This window comes from Scomber scombrus, chromosome 3, assembly GCF_963691925.1.
Source record: "Scomber scombrus chromosome 3, fScoSco1.1, whole genome shotgun sequence".
Taxonomy (NCBI): Eukaryota; Metazoa; Chordata; class Actinopteri; order Scombriformes; family Scombridae; genus Scomber; species Scomber scombrus.
In genome coordinates, this window is record NC_084972.1 from 16,828,917 (window position 1) to 16,848,204 (window position 19,288).

General features: G+C 38.4%; 1 protein-coding gene across 1 annotated transcript in view; it reads right to left on the minus strand.

The window, feature by feature from the left end:
- Positions 1 to 1,229: 1,229 nt before the first annotated feature.
- The window catches only part of LOC134005203 (sodium-coupled neutral amino acid transporter 3-like), a 34,110-nt gene continuing 16,051 nt past the window's right edge, over positions 1,230 to 19,288 (minus strand). The window contains exons 6-17 of the mRNA XM_062444265.1: positions 14,560 to 14,633; positions 14,074 to 14,166; positions 13,725 to 13,806; positions 8,455 to 8,537; positions 6,896 to 6,954; positions 6,337 to 6,483; positions 5,409 to 5,488; positions 4,901 to 5,001; positions 3,621 to 3,745; positions 3,100 to 3,244; positions 2,418 to 2,521; positions 1,230 to 1,334 (exon numbers count right to left, since the gene is read on the minus strand). Of these exons, the coding sequence (XP_062300249.1) occupies positions 1,230 to 1,334; positions 2,418 to 2,521; positions 3,100 to 3,244; positions 3,621 to 3,745; positions 4,901 to 5,001; positions 5,409 to 5,488; positions 6,337 to 6,483; positions 6,896 to 6,954; positions 8,455 to 8,537; positions 13,725 to 13,806; positions 14,074 to 14,166; positions 14,560 to 14,633 (1,198 nt within the window). The remainder of the gene's footprint in view (positions 1,335 to 2,417; positions 2,522 to 3,099; positions 3,245 to 3,620; positions 3,746 to 4,900; positions 5,002 to 5,408; positions 5,489 to 6,336; positions 6,484 to 6,895; positions 6,955 to 8,454; positions 8,538 to 13,724; positions 13,807 to 14,073; positions 14,167 to 14,559; positions 14,634 to 19,288) is intronic.

Genomic DNA, 19,288 nt, shown 5'->3' on the forward strand with positions numbered 1-19,288 from the left:
ACACGCAGCTGTTACTCACCACTTCATGAAGTGACCCTGTTGTTTTATACATGTTTTGGTTATCTCTGATTACTTACAGTAAATGTTCAGAAACAACATAATCTTCCGGGTAAAAATCATCCCTGCTTGATGACGAGGAACACTGTGCGGTAACATTCTTCTCTTCCTTCCAGTTATCACTTTGATCAGTGTAATTTAACTGATGTGGTCTTCAGTACCATTTATCACTTCCATCTACACAGTAATACTGAAAAAGAAAAACTCTTTGCATAATGTAGGCGTTCTTTTTATGTAGTGATCTGGACAGCCAAAAAACATTTAAAAGCACTCCTGACATGAAGCCTGCCTCTCTTATATTGATCTCCTTTCTAAAATCAAACTGAGGCCTTTCTCTACAGTCCATACTGCATCTTCTGAGGTTTTTTATCAAGTAGAGATTATTAATAAAAATATACATCTAGATTATATTGTGTGTAGGAATGTTACGATAAATGTGCTCACAACACTGCACCACATACATTCTGTGGTTTTGCACCCTGCTCTGTCAGAGGTGAGATTTTCAACACCTCCAAACTGTAAAATAAGCAGCAGCAGCTGTTATAAGTAGATTGGGAGCTCAAGGCGGCCCACCTTGACTTATCCTTCTTTTTGTGCAGCTGCACAGGATCGCAAAGATGTAGTTATTCAAATAACTTATATAATGATAATGATAATGATAATGATAATGATAATAATAATATACTTTTAAACAGATTTAGTTTTATAATTTGAGTAGCACTTTGCAGATGACAGATCATCTTAGGTCAGGACAGGGATGGCAAGACGTGCCAGATGCTCACAACCAGCACAGGTACAGGTGTATAAAGACAACAGCTTCCTACATTGTTTCTTTAAAAAAAAAAAAAAATTATGTCCACTTCACAAGGCACAGCCTCCAAATGTCAACATCAATCTTTATGCACCTGGCCTATTTTGTGAATGCACTATCAACTTTCCATGAAAAGCCCACTGGCCTGGATTTGTTACTGCTTGGCAGGATGTACAGTACAACATAATGACAGAGTGAGAGCCTTCCTAAGCTCCAGGCTTCTCCTCTATGGCCAATATTCTCTAATGGAAAAGACAGGGCATCTTCAACATCAAACATGATCCAAAGTAAAAACAGTAACATTACATCACAGATTTAAATCAACAATATAAAACCTGAAAAGAAAGTTGGAGGGTGGTGCCTAGTGACCACTGCTGGCTTTGCTGGTGCCCGATGTCCAATCAATGACAATAAAGCTGAGACTCATTATCATAAACAGGAAGCCTATTCCAGCGAAGCAGGCAGCCTGAAAAAGAGAGAGTTATAGACAGTGAGAACAGGAGAAATGAAGATTATTCTAGAAACGTTAATTGGATACATGACGTTCAGACTGGGAATTGTTACATCTGTAATGTGATGTAATGACATTTAAATGATATCACTCCCATAGTAAATCATTACATATGTGAGTGACTGTGACCAGATAAATTCATCAATCTTTCTATTACTTTACCTATGAGGATAAAAAGAATGACCAATATTACATTTTACAGGCAGATACTGATATAGATTCTTAAGAATTCAAAATGAATAAACGACACATCGGGTCATAATTGTTGTTCTTTACATTTTATCCCTTAAAGGAGGATACTACTGATTTTACTCATGAAGTTCAGTTTACTCTTTACAAGGTGTACAGGCTCAGTATGTAAAAGCATTTGTATAATTTCTTCTGTGGTTGTGGAGTGAGCTTTCTAAAGTCTGAGAAAAAATCCTGATGTTTTCTTCTGTGAGACAATGAAAGACGCTGTTGAGTTGCGTAATTGTGTCACAGTGTCTAAATTGCCACACAGAAGAAAACAAAACTTTGGCATTTCTGCAGTGCAATTTCTTGTTATTTATCTACTGAAAAACTTGCCCCTACAGATATATCTGACACAAGCAAATATCATAAGCCTACATATAAACTTGTCCTATTTATCGGTCCTACCTACAGTCTATGGGTCCTACTCAAGTTTGTGATTTTAGATTAAAGATTTTTAGAGACCTCTAAAAATTATGCTGGAAAAGTATTCAACACCAGTTCATTCAAATTAAGAGTCACTGAAAAAAGAATACTGACAATTTGTTATATTATACCATTTAATTAAGTGCCTCAAATGTCACTACACTTCTTTAGTTCAGCATTTTAGGATTTGCCCTAGTAGAGAGAAATGCTAATGAAGCTCACATGAACAATTTGCACATTTCTCTCTTCCCTTTGTATATTAATTTGTTGTTTGTCTGTGTGTCTATTTAAGGCTACATTTTTAGACAGCCCAGCTATGTCTGGCCAACTTCAAATAAACAAAACATGACACCATTTCTGTCATTCTCATACAATACTCACCAGGATTTTGGGGACTGAGCGCAGTGGTTCCTCTTCTTTGGGTACAATACGTATGTAGAAAACAGCAGGGAAGATGAAAATAAGACAAGGGGCAGATGTGGCACCTGGGAAGCCCACAAAAAAACACATTATTATTCATGAAGCCAATTTTCCATAAATTCTCACTGCCTTTATTTCTCATTAAGTGTTGCTGCTAGTCTAACAACACTATACAGAAATTAGTTGAAAATGGAAAAACTTGATTATATTAATTCTGTCCCCCATGCTGAGATGAATATTGATGTTATATTACCAGACCCAGTGAAAAAAAATCAATTTCCAAACATTTTAATTACTGTTCTCAAAAAGCTAATTTAAAATGTTATCTCAAAATCCTGTTACGTGCAATTGTGCCTTTACTAAGTGTATTTAATAGGATGTCTGTCTTTCTCTTATATATCTTTGATATGTCTCTTTCTTTTTATTTTCCATCCAGAAGATCACGAAAGTGCTATACGGTATTGTGTGGATTATATACAAAATAGAGTAGGCACATATGAAATATGTATAACGCATAATGGATATCTCATGTATCACAAAAGCTACTCAGGATTTGTCAGTGTACCTTTAATAGTAATGGAGTCTATCTAAATGTTGGTGCTTAGTGAGTTAAACCCCCTTTTCCCAGCTTTTGTTTACATACCTATGACCCCAAAGATGCCCAGGATGTTGGGGGCAAAGATGACCAGCAGGTTGATGAGAGTGAGCAGAACGAAGGCAATTGCGATGTGACGGAGCCAGCTAAAAGTCTTGTTGGGGAACATCATCTGCTGGATCGCTCTCCGTACCTGACCATAACAAACAATAATAATAATAATAATAATAATAATAATAATAATAATAATAATAAAATATAGCACTTTTCACAGACAAATGTCACAAAGTGCTTTACAAGAGAGAATATAAAAAGGTACTACAGGAGTCCACACAAGACAGACACACACAATGATACTGTAAACATAGGTAGACACATTCATATATATAAAACAGAAACAAAAATAATTTAAAAATAAAATTCAAATAAAGATGAAATGCTAAGAGCCTAAGAATAAACCCTTGTCAACAATTGTGTTTCATTATTAGAACCAACTGCAGAGTCCATGCATAAGGAAACAAATATGAGAGCCAATGTGTGTTAACAGTAGGTGCTGAGATTGTACTTACAGGAAAGAGCACGATGGGTACAGTGAGTGTGACAGCTGTAAGCACAGCCACACGCACACACAAAATCAAAGTGTCATATGGGTCAATACGGCTGTAGGTGTGAAGCAGCTCAGGTTCCACTTCACCTGGAAGAGACAAGAACAGAAAAATAGAGACACACCTCTAAAACAAATGACAGAGTATAATTTGTGAAAATAATATCAACTGAAAAGAACATTTCAGTAAAAGTGTTATATAATTAGGTACGATAACGAAATGTTTGTCATATGCTGTTCTATTTCTGTATTACTGTTGTACTACAGCCAGGTCTCAGATAATGGTCAGTGGCGTGGTCAACACAAACAAAAACAGACCTGAAAAAAAACAGGGGTAGATAAATTCCTAGTGCTAGTTAAGCTTAAGGTACATATTCACGAGTTTAAGTGAATAAATTCAACCATATTATTATTCTATTTTCAACACTTTGTTGTTCTGTAGTACTCATCTAAAGTTTTATTTTCCTATTTCAGTCACTGTGGGTGTGTACTGTATGTGTTAATGTCAGATCCAACTTTGTAGTAACTTACAAGTGCCACAAGATGTCAGTAGCTAAATTTGAAGAACCATATGGGACTCTACACAGTAGAGGGCTAATGGAGGCAAGTCAGAAAACAAGACGACTTTGTTCTAAAGTCTGAGAAAATATACTTATTAGATAGAGGGAATTAGAAATAAAGGCCTTTTCTCTAATATAAGCCTGCTTCCAATAAAGGCCTGGTACCCTCTGCAGTTGAGGTTAAGAAAGGCGCTGGACACTATTTGAGGAAATATGGTACAAAAAACATGTATATAAAAAAACATTAAATTAAAAATAAAATAAAAAACAACCTAAATTATTATGTCTTTTGGGCATTGTGAGGTTTACATTATGGCCACTAGAGGGGGTACACACTTCAAGGGACATTTCAACCTTAAGGATCACTGTTCTGTTATTGCATAGTTACTCAGAATACACATGCTAATATGAAAACAAAAACATGACATTTGCTACAATTAACTAATTGGAAGCATGAATGAAGAAAAAAAGAAAAAATAGATAGATAGATAGATAGATAGATAGATAGATAGATAGATAGATAGATAGATAGATAGATAGATAGATAGATAGATAGATAGATAGATAGATAGATAGATAGATAGATAGATAGATAGATAGATAGATAGATAGATAGATAGATAGATGGGGGTGGGGGCTGTTTGCGGACAGAATATTGTGCCATGGGAGGAGGACCAGGCCTCACCATAGAAAGTTAGGTATCCAAAAAGAGCAGCCAGGAAGTACATGCAGTACATGACTGCAATGGAGATGTTGGCCACATGCTGCATCTTTTTCTTGCTGGCACTGAAATCAGAAGATATTGCAATATGATGTCACACACAAACAGAAACAAACACACATACACACACAACATCCTATTATATGCTTATACAAAAAGTCTGTAGTCCAGTTACTATAAAAAACGATCATCAGCTGCAGGGATATTTTTGAAGCCTCAAAGATTCAGTTACATCCACATTCATCTTAGGAGGACAAGTAACAGTGGTTTCAAAGCACGATGATAACTTTAAACTAACAACATGCTACGTCACTCAAGCAGTGCAGAACACATTTGAAAATAAAATGAAAGCAGTGCATGTGACTAGGTTATGATCAGCCAAACACAAAGCAGACATAGTAGCCTTCCTCTTTGTTATGCAACTGACTTCTTGTCCAAGAGTAAGCAGGAGTTTTCAGTCTTAAGAACATACTTGCGCAACTCTGTGTAGATGGGCAGGACCTCAGGGTGGCACACAAAGGCGAACGCCAGGATGGGGATGGTGTAGGCCGTCTGAAAATGAACCCAACAAGTCACCATAGATACAGCAGCGCCATCCCAGACGTCTTACCACCAACCTCGCGCTTTACTGCCCATTACTCCCTCAGACGCATCACAGAGAGCTAATTGTTTCCCTGTGATTAACTTGGGCCTGGCTGTGGACCAGCTTTAGCCTATTTAAGAATGCCTTGCTTGTAAGCTGCTAAGCAGCAGGGACTGGTCTTACTAGCCTGGGTTACCAAGTCCCATACATCTTTAAAGGATGCTAATAAAGACTTGATAGGATTTCATAAAAAGCATGAACACAAATCAGTATTTACTAAAGCTCGGTAGAGTAAAATAGTTGAACAAAAATAAAGAGAAGTAATATCACAGTCAAATAAATGTAAGCAACCAGCTGTGATTAAGAGTCTTTCAAGAATCCTGTCCTGTTGCGAAGGTATGTACAGCAAGTAAAAATGAGGGTACTTAGAGAAATGCCACGTCTTTCCCATTTTACTCATTACCAATCTCTTTGGCCCACGAAAGGGCAAACCTGATGAACTCAGTGTGAGCAACAGAATGCCAAAGCAGTTTCTTTCTTCTACTGAGAGGAGTAGACAGCTCAGGGGGTCACTGTCCATCTTTGAGCCCTGCATGAATCACATTTTAATGTCTATAATAAACTGCTTGATAAAAGGCCTGCTCCCTTTTTTGAGTGCAACCGAGTGCTTCAAAACAAGTGTGATCACCATGCTTGGATTGTGAACTGTCACTGGCAACATGCTGAAAATGACTATGACATAAGTGGGTGGCTGTCAGTGGCCATGGCAGTGGATGTGGATTTGCAGTTTCAGATTGAGTGGCATGCGTAAACCTACTTGTGAGTTGAGGTTGGCCATTTTGGGAATACAAGTAGGGTCATCCTCCCCACCAGGGTCTTTGACACTGACATTCAGCACACTGGCAGTGCCGTTGAACGAAAAGTCCGTGAATGGACATGGGGTATTGAACTTCTTGTAGATGACCTGCACAGTGCAGAGGAAAAAAGCCTTAACTAGAGACAAAGGCTGTGGGACAGAGTTAACATACCGACAGGCGGAAAATATGGCACTGAGAGAGCCAGAGAAAAAGAGAGAGAGAGGGAGAGAGCAATGCATGGATTACAGCTCACACAGCCAAAACTAGGTCAGAGCAAGACAGAGAAACAACACAGCCTGGAACTGTAGCATGCAAACATTAGTCCATAGCAATGAGTAAAGAGAGTAGGGAATACTAAAGACATAGTGGGAAGGTAAAAACAATCTATCTTGTTACAGGCTGATTCCAGTGCATCTGAATATGTTGTCTTTATGTTTCTGCCAACAGGCAAGACACAAGAAGGAAGACAAGAAGCTTAATTTACATGCACATATGTTTACGAAGAGTCAAAAGACTTACCGAAGCCAGGAAGAAAACCATGCAGCTCAGGGAGAAGCCACTGGTATATCCCAGATACCCTAAAAACAGACACTTCATTAGCATTTCTCTCATCTTGGATTACATGGTCGTGCTCAATATGAAGGATATTACACTAAGGCTAATATGGTGGGAAATGCAAATGTAATGTAGATGTAATATCTCCCCTCCCTGCTCTAACTCTAACTCTAATAATAAATCACTAGTGAGGTAAAGCAACTATTTCTTGTTGAACTCATTTAACCGATTTAATGTGCTGTGAGTTGGAGCTCATTACTGACTCTGACAGCACCGATTGGCTCTGTTGTCCTTGATGTCTCGTCAGACTTCTCACAAGAGGTCAGCCAATCCGCCTCCCCCTCTCACATCCAAATTGTCTGTGTCTATCTGCTTTTCTCTTCTCTCCATCTGTTTTTGTTGCACTTTGTCATCTGAAGCTTTGTGAGGCAGACAGGCTGCATGACACTAACCGACCTTGCATGTGAGTGTGTGTCACAAGAGCAACTCTTGTCAATTTATCAATGTTTACAATTATCGGACATGGTTACACATTGATACCAGGCGTGACTGAAAGAAGCCATGTACCACAAGACAACTGAGGACAACAGTGGAAATAATCATGAAAAAGAACAAAGGAGAGGAGGAGAAAGACAACAGGCTCATTTTGCTCTGAGAAATACTAATCAGAGAAAGGTAGATTTGAGATTCTAAAAAGGAAATTCATCACCCCTAATATAAAATCTGAAACATCTATGTAGAGGTCTCAGTTCATTCCAGTACCCTTCACCCCCTTATTCGATTCAGTATATCTGAATACAAGGTAAGTGCATCAGTTCAAGTCTCACAAGTTAGTTAGAGATTTTTTTTATTCAAGTAGAAGACCTAGATTCAAGCTTTGATGGTAACAACATCCCCCTTGAAAAAGTTTCCTTGAGCTAGTCACTATGTAAAACCCTGCAAGCTCCACACAGTCTCTGCCTCTTGCCCTGCAGGATGTTGTGAAAAAGCTGGCTTCATTCAACATTTGCTGAATTCATATATTTTCACACCTTGGGGTTTTTTTTCACAATTCTTCAAGTAGTGTCATCCTGATTTATAATATAGTTCTGTTTACCCAATCTAACACATTAACACACTCCTCTTAAAAATGAAAAGTTTAATTCATTACCTATAAAATGCAGCATTGCTCTATTCTGCCAGTCTTACTCTGTTTGGTATGACCAGTAGCTTACAGTGGCTAATGCTAGCAAACTTAAACCAACAATAACTTATTTTGAGGCCAATTTTATTTACAAATCCAGCACTTACAAAACAACATTGTCATTGATTTCAGTTGTATTTCTATCCACAAAGTGAATGTAAGTCTAATATTCACTCTTTCATAACTCTGTTTTTGGTCTCTATAAACCCCTTAGAAGCCAATGCTACACTGATTCAACCATACTGTGCAAAGCACAACAAAATAAGTTGAGTAGGCCCAGACTGAAACATTCATGAGATGTGTACTGCACTGTAGGAAGGAGATCATATTACATACTCACCTAGCTGTTTCATGAAAGCCAGTGGCAATATTACTGCTAAAGATACAATGATGATGAGGTAGTTTCCATTCAAGTACCATTCACTGCAGAGAGGCAGAAAGACACCAAGAAAATTAAAGGTATTGATTTAGAATTACCCGGCTTAAATACTCCTGTCAATCTCACTTCTGTTAAGCATTTGCAGAGATGGATATTGATTGAGAAGGCGCAGGAGAAGAGTGTGAGAACAACAAGAAAATGAGGTGCACACAAGTAAGGCCAGGTCTTATGCGTTGGAAAAAGCAGAAGAGCACCTTAGGGATTATATTATATGCACACACCAGTGCTGAGGTTTTCACCCACTGCTAAACATAAATCAACACAATTTAAACAGTGTTTTCCATGTATTTAAATACTTGAATCAAATATGTTAGAGGAAAAAAACCTTGTCCTCACTGTAAAGAACTACAGGACACTGAGAATGTAATTAAACATAGTATCACAAAGCTCTGCAGGGATATGACTGACTCACTGGCTGGTTTGCCCAGTCAAATGGTGCTACTGAAGGGTACTTTAGAAAATATTTAAAGCTTATACACCTTTACAAATGAACTACTGATGCATTGCCCAAACAATAAGTAACTGTATTTACACTGCATTTATCTATCATTCGTCACCTAGTAATACATTACATAGCATGGAAACTGATATTCAAGGTGTAAATATTCCTTTACACTGCCAAACTAAAAAAAAACATTATTTGAATAGAGGAAATTCATAAGAGAAGTTCGGCAACACATGATTCACAGAAACACCACTGACACAACGCATCACACATTACTGTCTCATGCACAGCCATGTCTAGGAAATAACCGCTGTGAGCTATTTTTAGATTGACACAGTTGGGGTGATTATTTTCTAGTCTTGTATTAGGTGGGAGACACTAAGATGCAACATCTGTTGGCCACACACACAAACACACACATCTCAGAAATGAAGAGGCTCATCTATCCTGTTGTCACCCTGTCCTCTGGCCATCTGGAACATAATCTTTCACTGATACACACATGCACACAAACATGCAATATTTTTCCCAAACACATACAAGCACACAAATGCAGAATCACAAAGAAGCGACAGTGACAAAACAGTGACAGAAATCACCTGATAATCAAGTAGAAGTAGAGCACTTGCCACACTGACATGACAGTAGCTTACTGATAGGTTGACAGGTAGAACAACTGGTACAAACACACAGACAGAGCCTCTGGTGTTCATTGATTGTGCATGTGAGCTGAATGGGGTCAGGTTCGTTAACACACAGGCAGAGACAAATAGGTAAACACGCATGCATGTACACATGCAGAATGAGAACAAAACAACTGGAACCCCTGTACATGTAATACAATACAACAGCCATGGAACAACAACCACTGTTTATATTGACACTGTGTCCATGTGTGAGAACAACAGCGCTACAAACTACAGCCTCAAAATGTACCATGGAGTGGAATTAAAATCTGACACTGTTAATGTCAAAAAAAAAAATGTTGGTTTTTTTTTCCCCACTTCAATGGATTATTTTTACCTGAAATTAATGTCTGAGTTGCCTGCTGTGAGACCACATACTGTATGTATCAGATATACGCTTGTTACAGAAAGCAAGGAAAAATTTGGGAAAATATTCAAATAAGTCACTCAAAATAATGAGCCATAGATGCAGGCAACAAACATTATAATTTATCTTAACATATTGTATAAGTAAGTTGTATTACCATAGTATAATTATACTCTATTACAAGGTATCACTGTTGTAAAGCTATTGTATTCGATAGTATGATTGTGAGGTTTCCCTGTTGTTTTGCCCACCCCCTGTACAGTTTAGCAATATAAACACACACCCACTGAAAGGATGAAATGCCACTGGGACAATCTAGTCTGTCATTTCAAATAAACAGTGATTGTTAACCATGGCCCACAGCACCAAGCACTGCTACACACAGAAAACAGAGTGGACAGCAGAAAACAACGTGGACATGTTGTCACTGTATATCACCTCTATAGTGACTGGACATAGTGGGATGCATTGATATAAACATTTAGGAGCAAATATATGGAATCCGATTTGTGTCAGAATGATCAAGCAAAACTTTTTAAACATCAAACAAACATCAAACAAAAGTAATAATCTGAGAGAGAATAAAAATCATCCAAGCAAAAAAAAATCATCTCAAAAATAAAACGTATAACTTGCAAACAAATTATCTGTGTAATCATATAAACTATTGGTCTTTTGCTATTTCATGTTTCCCTGATTTTTTTGGAGGCATAGCCTTAAATGACCTGCCCACGCGAGAGGTTTGTATCAGAACTGCAAGCAAAAAATCAGGGAGTGCAAAGGAGAGAGCTGGGAGAGCAACCGCAAAGCCGTCAGTGAGAAAGAAAAAGAGAACTGTAAACAAAAGGACATGTTATGAAAATAGCAAAAGACCAATAGTTTACATGATTACACAGATAATTTGTTTGCAAGTTATACATTTTATTTTTGAGATAACTTTTTTTTTGCTTGGATGATTTTTATTCTCTCTCAGATTATTATTTTTGTTTGATGTTTAAAAAGTTTTGTTTGATCATTCTGACACAAATCTGATTGCATACAAATACAGGTTGAGATGAGCACTGAGAACATGTACATTTCTTCAGTTCCCTCTGATAAACCCTCTGTGGCAAAAAAAAAAAATCATAACACCTTCTGCTCATTTTGTACCAGGTTGTGTAAGCAGACATATAACTGTATCCTTTAAATACTTATTTTTCTACCCCCCTGCTCTTCACCCACTTCTTTCAAAATTGAGTAGTAGGTGAGAAGAGGCTCTAACTGGAGTAAGGGGTAAGGGGTAAGAGGGTAACATCACAATTGAGATCCTATCCAAGGAAGTGAGTGTTGTTTGTCTCCAAGGCCACCTGCACTAGCCGGTGATATCCCATGGTTTACGTTTTCGGCCGAGGAGCCTAGCTGTGTTTTTGATGTGAGCGTTTCTCGGTGGCCGTGCTGTTCTCCTCCTCCGGGGTCACTATCACAGCTGTTCTCACGCCAGCTGCTCAGCACATCGAACTGGCACAGCCTGACAGAACTCTGTGAAGGCTGAAAATCTTTGTGCATGCAGGACAACTGCATGAATTCCAATAGAGAAATGATTGCATAGCGCTCCGCTTTTTGTGGCATGAGAAGATTATTTTTTAATCTTTAGGAGGCATGGCAGTGTCGGCAAATGTCACACTTAACCAGATGTATCAATTTAGGCCTCACTGCAATTCTGATCCTGTGTGTAGGGTTATTTTTATTTCAAAATATTTCATTTTTACATAAGTCTTTCAGAATTTCATGTAGAAAAGGGGGCATCTTGTAAGTATTCCTATCCTGGAACTCTCTTACTTTTTTTCTGTAAAGTTTGATCATATGAGTGTTTGAAGGAAGAATCAACAATCTCTCTTAACTGCCTAAGCTTATCTTAAATCACTGATTTCAGCCCGATGAACATCACCTGATCATGAGTACATGTGTGTTTATGAGATTTTATCATTAGAAATAATTAACCCCTTAACTGTCCATATAAGGATACATGTTGTTAGATTTGTGGGCAAACTTCCTTCACAAAAACGTTACCAAAGGGATTACAAACAGATTTTCACTCTGTGGAGCTTCAAGTGCTGCTTTCAGAAATCAGCACCAAAACATAACAAATTTAGGAGTGCCAGTAGCAGGGGACCTAAAACAACTAGAAAATATTAATACAGCTGCCTACGATGTCTCATCAGAGCCATGCTGTGGTGTGACAGAAATGAAGAGGGAATGGGTTGACATGGAGTTACATGCTAAAAAATGTCTCTCTAAAAAAAAGCGGTACATGATGAGAGGTAGTCAAAGGATATGACAGTCACTTAGATATTAGGCAAGAGAATAGGTTATTGTAGCCTACAGTGTGTGATGTTTCACTGTCAGGTGCAACAGAAGGTATAAGATATTGGACAAGACCTGCAGAAAGAACCTGAGACAGCTGTCAAAGTGAGAGTGGTTTTCTAGCAATTCTACTGAAATCTTTAAGTTGCTGTGCCAAAGAATGCAAATAAATGTAATAACTAGTATCCAAATAAATATAAAATAACTCCCTCTCTAGTTTAGTTTTGTAGAGTAGTACATTTAGTCAGTATATATATATATATTATTTTAGTAAATGTTAGTATCACATTTAAACTCCAGATTCATTCAGATTAAGATATTGTAATTCTAAGTCAAACTAGTTTTTTCCCTTCTGAAGGAAGACAGAAACTATCTGTTAATGACTTTTACAACATGTCTGGACCACTCTTCATTTTTTTTTGTACCTAAGAGTAAATTCTAGGTACGAGAAAGTTGAGGAATGCCACAGATTTTGGTCAATCACTCATACATGCCTGTAAAGAATGAATATGTTTGTTTGAGTGGCTCTCACATGGGGACCGATATGCTTCTTATTGCAAATGTAAGCATACTGGACTTACATGACATTGGTATGATATTTTGAAAACCCTAGTGTTAAATTATAAACAATGTTAAAACAATGATTTAAATCACTGTGAGGAATCCCCTGTGCCATTCCAGTAAGTCAGCTTATTGTGGCTGAGTTGTTGTTTTTTTCATATATATTTGGGATTTTTTAACAGTTATTTTTAAAAAAAACAGTTATTGCTCAGTAAAAGCCACAGTGAGTTGTTGGATGAAAAGCTAAAGTTAATAGACTACAAACCCCTAATCCCTAACCCTGTAACCAACTGCTTTTACTATCCCCTGCTGATTTATGACAGTCTACACCTGCTGTGTGAAGCATGAGGTAATATTGCAGTTACTTATGGTAAGAGGGAGAAATGCAGAATATTGTCTTTCTTAATAAAAAAAACTATGTGAGTTTGTTTGGTTGCATTGTAAGCAGATACCAGTAACTCTTCACTTGTATTTCTGACAAATTAGCTGATCAAGTTGTATTTGCTACCCCCCAATTTCTGTGACCTGTAGAATTAAACTGCACTTGTGGTTATCACCAGTAAGCACAGGTTTCCCTAAATCCACCAAGACTGAAATCTTAATTTTAAATTAAACCAATACCAGTAATTTCCTGAAAGGACAGGAATGAATGGGTTTTAACATTTATATTTAACTACAAATCAGACACATATTCCTTCTCATAAGGCATAGTATGTGTTCCCTATACATGATGTCACATGCTATTGCACAATGTTAATTGACCACTCACCCTGCAGGATTATCCACCTTCAGAAAGGCCTGGATGACCAGAGGAAATTCAGACTTGACTATGTACAGGTAACTGGACATGGCTGTGAATTGGAGATACACACACACACACACACACACACACACACACACACACACACACACACACACACACACACACACACACACACACACGTGTTAGTACTAAAATATGCAGAGGTTATACATAAAACAGAGTACATACAATGCACAGAGAAAGAGCATATTATCAGTAGTAGTATAGTACGATGAGCATTATCCCAGAAACGTCACCGGAAATTTAAAAATGTGTGTGTAAAAACGTGAGGATAGATGGTGGTGTGTGACCTCACCTCCAATGTTTTGCAGTGTGATGGCAATACCTGCCGCCATCTTCCCCGGGGTCCCAAAGGCCCTGTAGCCGAGCTGTTCATATGCACGAATACCTGATCCACAAATATCAGATAAAAGTATATTATCTTGTCTGAAATCCATGCTAACAAGATATACATCTGTAGAGAGACTGTAAATCTAATTACGCTTAGACGTTACATGAAATTCTGTTGCTGGAGTAAAGTAATAGGAGGATTCACACATTCAGACAGTATGATTTTTTCGTACTGTGTGACACTAAATAGGTAGGTAGGTAGTTAGGTAGGTAGGTAGGTAGGTAGGTAGGTAGGTAGGTAGGTAGGTAGATAGATAGATAGATAGATAGATAGATAGATAGATAGATAGATAGATAGATAGATAGATAGATAGATAGATAGATAGATAGATAGATAGATAGATAGATAGATAGATAGATAGATAGATAGATAGATAGACAACATACATACCTACAATACCAGATGACTTAAGCAGTAAATGGATGGAATATGATGAAAGGGCTGCCACCACTGTTAGAAGAACCCTGAAAAGGAAAAAAAAGGAGACATGTAAATCATTACTTTAATATTTTTACCAACCCCTTGTCTCAGTAACAACAGAAAAAAACACCATTATAACCAGGTAAATCATTTAAATGTTTTCTCAATAACAAGAACAATTTCGGTTTTATACATTGCATTGTACGTTCACTCTGTAGAGTATTTATACAGCTGCAGTATAGAAATGCATTTATTGTAAGCTGTGACATAGAGCAGAGTCCCCATGGCTCGTCTTTACCCTGGATTGTTACTCCAGCTGAGCCAAGGAGGTTGCCCTGTTGGACCCTCTGCCCCCTGCCACATTCAGTAATCACACACCAGATGGACTATTTCAAAGAAACTTTTCTATTGCAATGCTGAGATTGACAGAATGAGGAAAATCCCTTGTCAACATTAATCTTCTTCCTCTTTATTCCTCAGTGGTGGAATAATCCATTCCAGTCACAATAACAGTTAGCCACCCCATCTTCAGTAACAGACTTTCCTCAATAAGTACTGTACCCACAATCATATAATACTCTCAGTGTCCCCACTGCCCAGCATCCATTCTTCTTCAGCAATCAGCGAGCTTTCTCCTAGGATGGAGTCGCTACCTAAAGGATATCTCTACTACCCATCATGTCCCCACATTATAGCCAGCAATGACCCCCACAAAGTATGCCTCAAGTGCCTGACGCAGGGAGAGGTTTTCAGCCACCACCACCCAGCTTGGACTGCTGACAATTGCCAAGATTAAAACACCAGAAGTGTTGGGATCGTTATTGGAGCCCCCCGCTTCGGCTGGTGACACACTGTTGCCACTCTTGGTCATCCCCACAGAGACAACAGGTTTGTTTCCAGATGATGAAGATAATATCATGTCGTACATCTCTTGGACATGGCTGTCCTGACCCCCCTCTGGGCATGATACATCTGCATTTTTCCCATGCTCCTTGATGACCCGAAGAATGAAGTGTGCGAAGGGTCTGTTGTGTGACAATAGACTGCTCCGAGGTTAGGCCATGGCCTCACCCAGTTCAGTGATATAGGTAGGCTCCGGCGACAAACCTTAGTGGGTCAGAATTATTGAGGCTGATTCATTCAACAGGCTCCACCCACTGCAGCCATAAAGTCCAGCGGAGGGCAGAGCCTGTGTTTGATAAAATGAAGGTTACGATATTGTAACCCGATTAGCACAGGCAGAGCCCTCCACCTATGGGGCCTGCCACTGCTATACCACTCACTGAAGAGGTTGTAGGATGCTGGACAGAAGCAGCAGGCATGCTGCCTTATGTACTGTGGGGTCCACATGCGCTTAGGTAAATATGTCCTGATTGGCCGGCTAAGTTTATGCAAAATTTAGTGGGTGAATATGTGCGTGTGGTTGAAGGAGAGTATTATCCAACGAGCCCAGTGGAGAGCTCCACATGTGCTAATAGAACTAGGGTTACAATATCATAACCTTTGTTTGGGTGTCTCAGGGACTACTATTGTAAAGCACTCAAAGGAAACCAAAGCCATATTTAAGTTATTGACGAATTAATAAGTTTTCAGTGTCAGAAAACCTGAACTCAGTGAATACATTTGTTACACACAAGCACACTGATGATGATGTTGAAATGTTTCATATAAATTAGAAAACAATACCACTAGTAAAAGCTGCTATATCCATTAATGCTGTTGTTGCAAAGTTCATATTTGTAACCTTAACGTTAACGTTTATTTTAAAATTTTAAAAATGTTCATAGTTTTCACCCCGGGAAAAAACCTCAGCAGGAAGAGGTTTTGTGAATGGGACTAACTTTGTCTTGGCTCATCCACCTCATTCCAACTATTTTCTATTTTCTTCCTCCTGTTGTTACTGTTGGCGACATTAACTTTCTCTCTCTCTTTCTCTCTCATACTCACACACTCTCTATTCCTCTCTCCTTTTGGAATAGCAAGACATCACGTCTTTCACCTCGACTTCAACTCTTGGCCAGTTAACTGGTTTTTTGTTTGTTTTGGGTATTTTTGTGGGCCAGTTTGGAAGAATGTTGGGCTGACTTGCAGTGGAGGATTTGGTCAGTCAAGTGGCAGTGGGAGGACAGATCTGCTGACAGTCAGACGGACTGACACACTGTGCTCTGCTCAAAGCTTTCCGCCCCACTGCATTCCTACCCAGGCTGGGGCCGCTGACCTGTCACAGCCTCTGTACCCGCAAACAAAAATCTGTGTGATATAAACCATTGGGCCATAAGATAAACAGAAACAATGGACTGTCCTTACCTCACCCATATCCTCACTTCGGTCTGAACACTTCAAAGCATTGCTACTTTAAATAGGATTGGGTACAAGGTGTATTCAGAGCCAAATAAACCATAAACACAGCTGTAATTCAGTTAATCCCAAACAATAAGCCAACTACAACAGTCTTGACTTTTTTCTTTTGATGATAAAATACTTATTATTAGTTATAATATTAGGCACAAATGTCAATGACATCAGTCACATGTGCAATAACGTAATGCATCATGGCTCACATCAGTGTGATGTGAGGTTGAAGTCAATGACGGGAAGTTAACAGTATAGTGCAGAGTACAGTGCAGTATCTCAAACAGGCTATTTGCAGGTTATATGGAGAATGAGATAATTCTAACAGAAAAGACTGAGCAACACACTAAATTTTGCTGTACACATTTGTTTTTGCCTTTGGTGTCCTCTCTGTTGCTTTTGACCAAACATGTTCTCCTCCATATAGGTCTTCTGTCCCCTTTAGGAGCAGGATCTAGGGTTCACAATGACACAGTGCACTAGTAGAAAAAATGTGAGTATTAAGGCAATCGCCAGCCTGGAGTCAAACCTAGAACATAAAAAAATTGCCAGTATTCATTTGCCAAATATGTCACTGACCCTGCCTGTATTTCCCAGTGGCTAGTCTATTGTTTGATGCAAGATCATGCAGATATGTATACAAAGACTTAGCCTTTCATCTAAAACAGGATGAAAAAAGTGCACGCTATCTGTTGCATTCAGTCACGTACTATTAATTTGCATGTAATTATGTGTATTCATCAAAGTGTAGACTAATCAGCTACAGAATTTATTTCAGCTCCTGTCTGGCAAATTGTCAAAAACATTGGTGATCAGTGACACAGGGCTCAACAAGTCCAGACAGAAGACAGCTTGACAAAACCACTGTCACAAAACTCAGCTCAAACTAAGAAGCTTTCTCCAACATGAGGGAAAATCCTCCAGGCAAGACTGCCTTGAAAAAGAGCTCAAATAGTGTCCTCGAATAACATTTGCTTAATAATTGCTTTGATAGGGGCTCAGCCAGCTTCAGCACCAGCCACATTTACAGTCTAGCACCATGTTATCAGCCATATAGGGGAGGTTACCCACCAGAAGTACAAGTCTGATCATTTTGACAAACAAGAAGGGATCATTTTGATGCGGGAACCTGTGCATGTACCTCCTAAACAGGCTTTGCAGGCATATAAAGCTTTGACAGCTGTTATGCAGTGATTAAAAGAATAACCACTCTTGAGAGTAGTTATGTCTTTGCAGGATCCATTTACTATGAATGACAACCTGACCCCTTGTTGGAACTGTGTGAACATATATCTGGTTAATTTACTTACAATCTTCCAACATGTATTGTCTGTGTAGCCAAAGACTGGTCTGTGCAACAGATCTCCACTGTTATCCAAAGACTGAAAAAAACATCAGTGAGCCATAGCTATGCATGTATTAAAGAGAACATACTATGAATGTAATGAAATGTATTAATGCCACAGCTTTTCACTGGATAACATGTTCCTTTAATATCATGAACATGGTATTAAAGCTGTGATTTATTTTGTCACTGAAAATAGTCACAAAAAAAACTCCCAATTTCGTCCTGTTTGAGTAATGTTTGCAAATTATACATAGTTTACTTATAGTTTTTGTGACCGTTAAAAAAAAAAAAAGGACGTCTGTGTCCTGATAGCTAAATGGTTAACCCCCTCTCATTTCTCGTCTGTCTCTATACGATCCACTAAAGGGTAAATTGACTGCATTTATATAGCACCTTTCTAGTCTTACTCAAAGCACTTTTACACTAAAAGCCACATTCACCCATTCACACACACATTCATATGCTGACAACAACAAAATGTTTTAAAAATCACCAACTAAGACGTTTGCATTTCTCTGTTCACATATCAGGGCAGTGAATGCAACACGCCGCCCACATTTAATAAAGGTTGGGTGGCCACATGCATTATTTAATAAAGGTTTAAAAGAAAGAAAAAAATCTCCCATAGAAACCAATGGGCTTAGGGCTGAGAGTGGGGACAGGGAAGTCAGAGAGCGTGGAAAGACCAACTGATGTACTGATGGTTTTAATCTTATCATGGTATTTGTTAACAATAAGAAAAATTGAGTAATGCTAGCCTTATTCTTTAATTAAATGTGCAGATGTCTGGCAAGTCTTTGTGCTTGTTTAACCTTTATTTTAATATGAGTGGTTTAATACTGGCTAGTGCTCAGGAGAAAGAAAATATGTTAGTAAATCTTATCAGAGAAGGGTAGTGCCAAAAACAGAATCCCAAGTCTTTGCCTAAATGCTCATTACTCATTATTGTTACTCTCTTGTCATAAAGTAACAGTGAGAGAACTTGCTCCAGCTGAAATG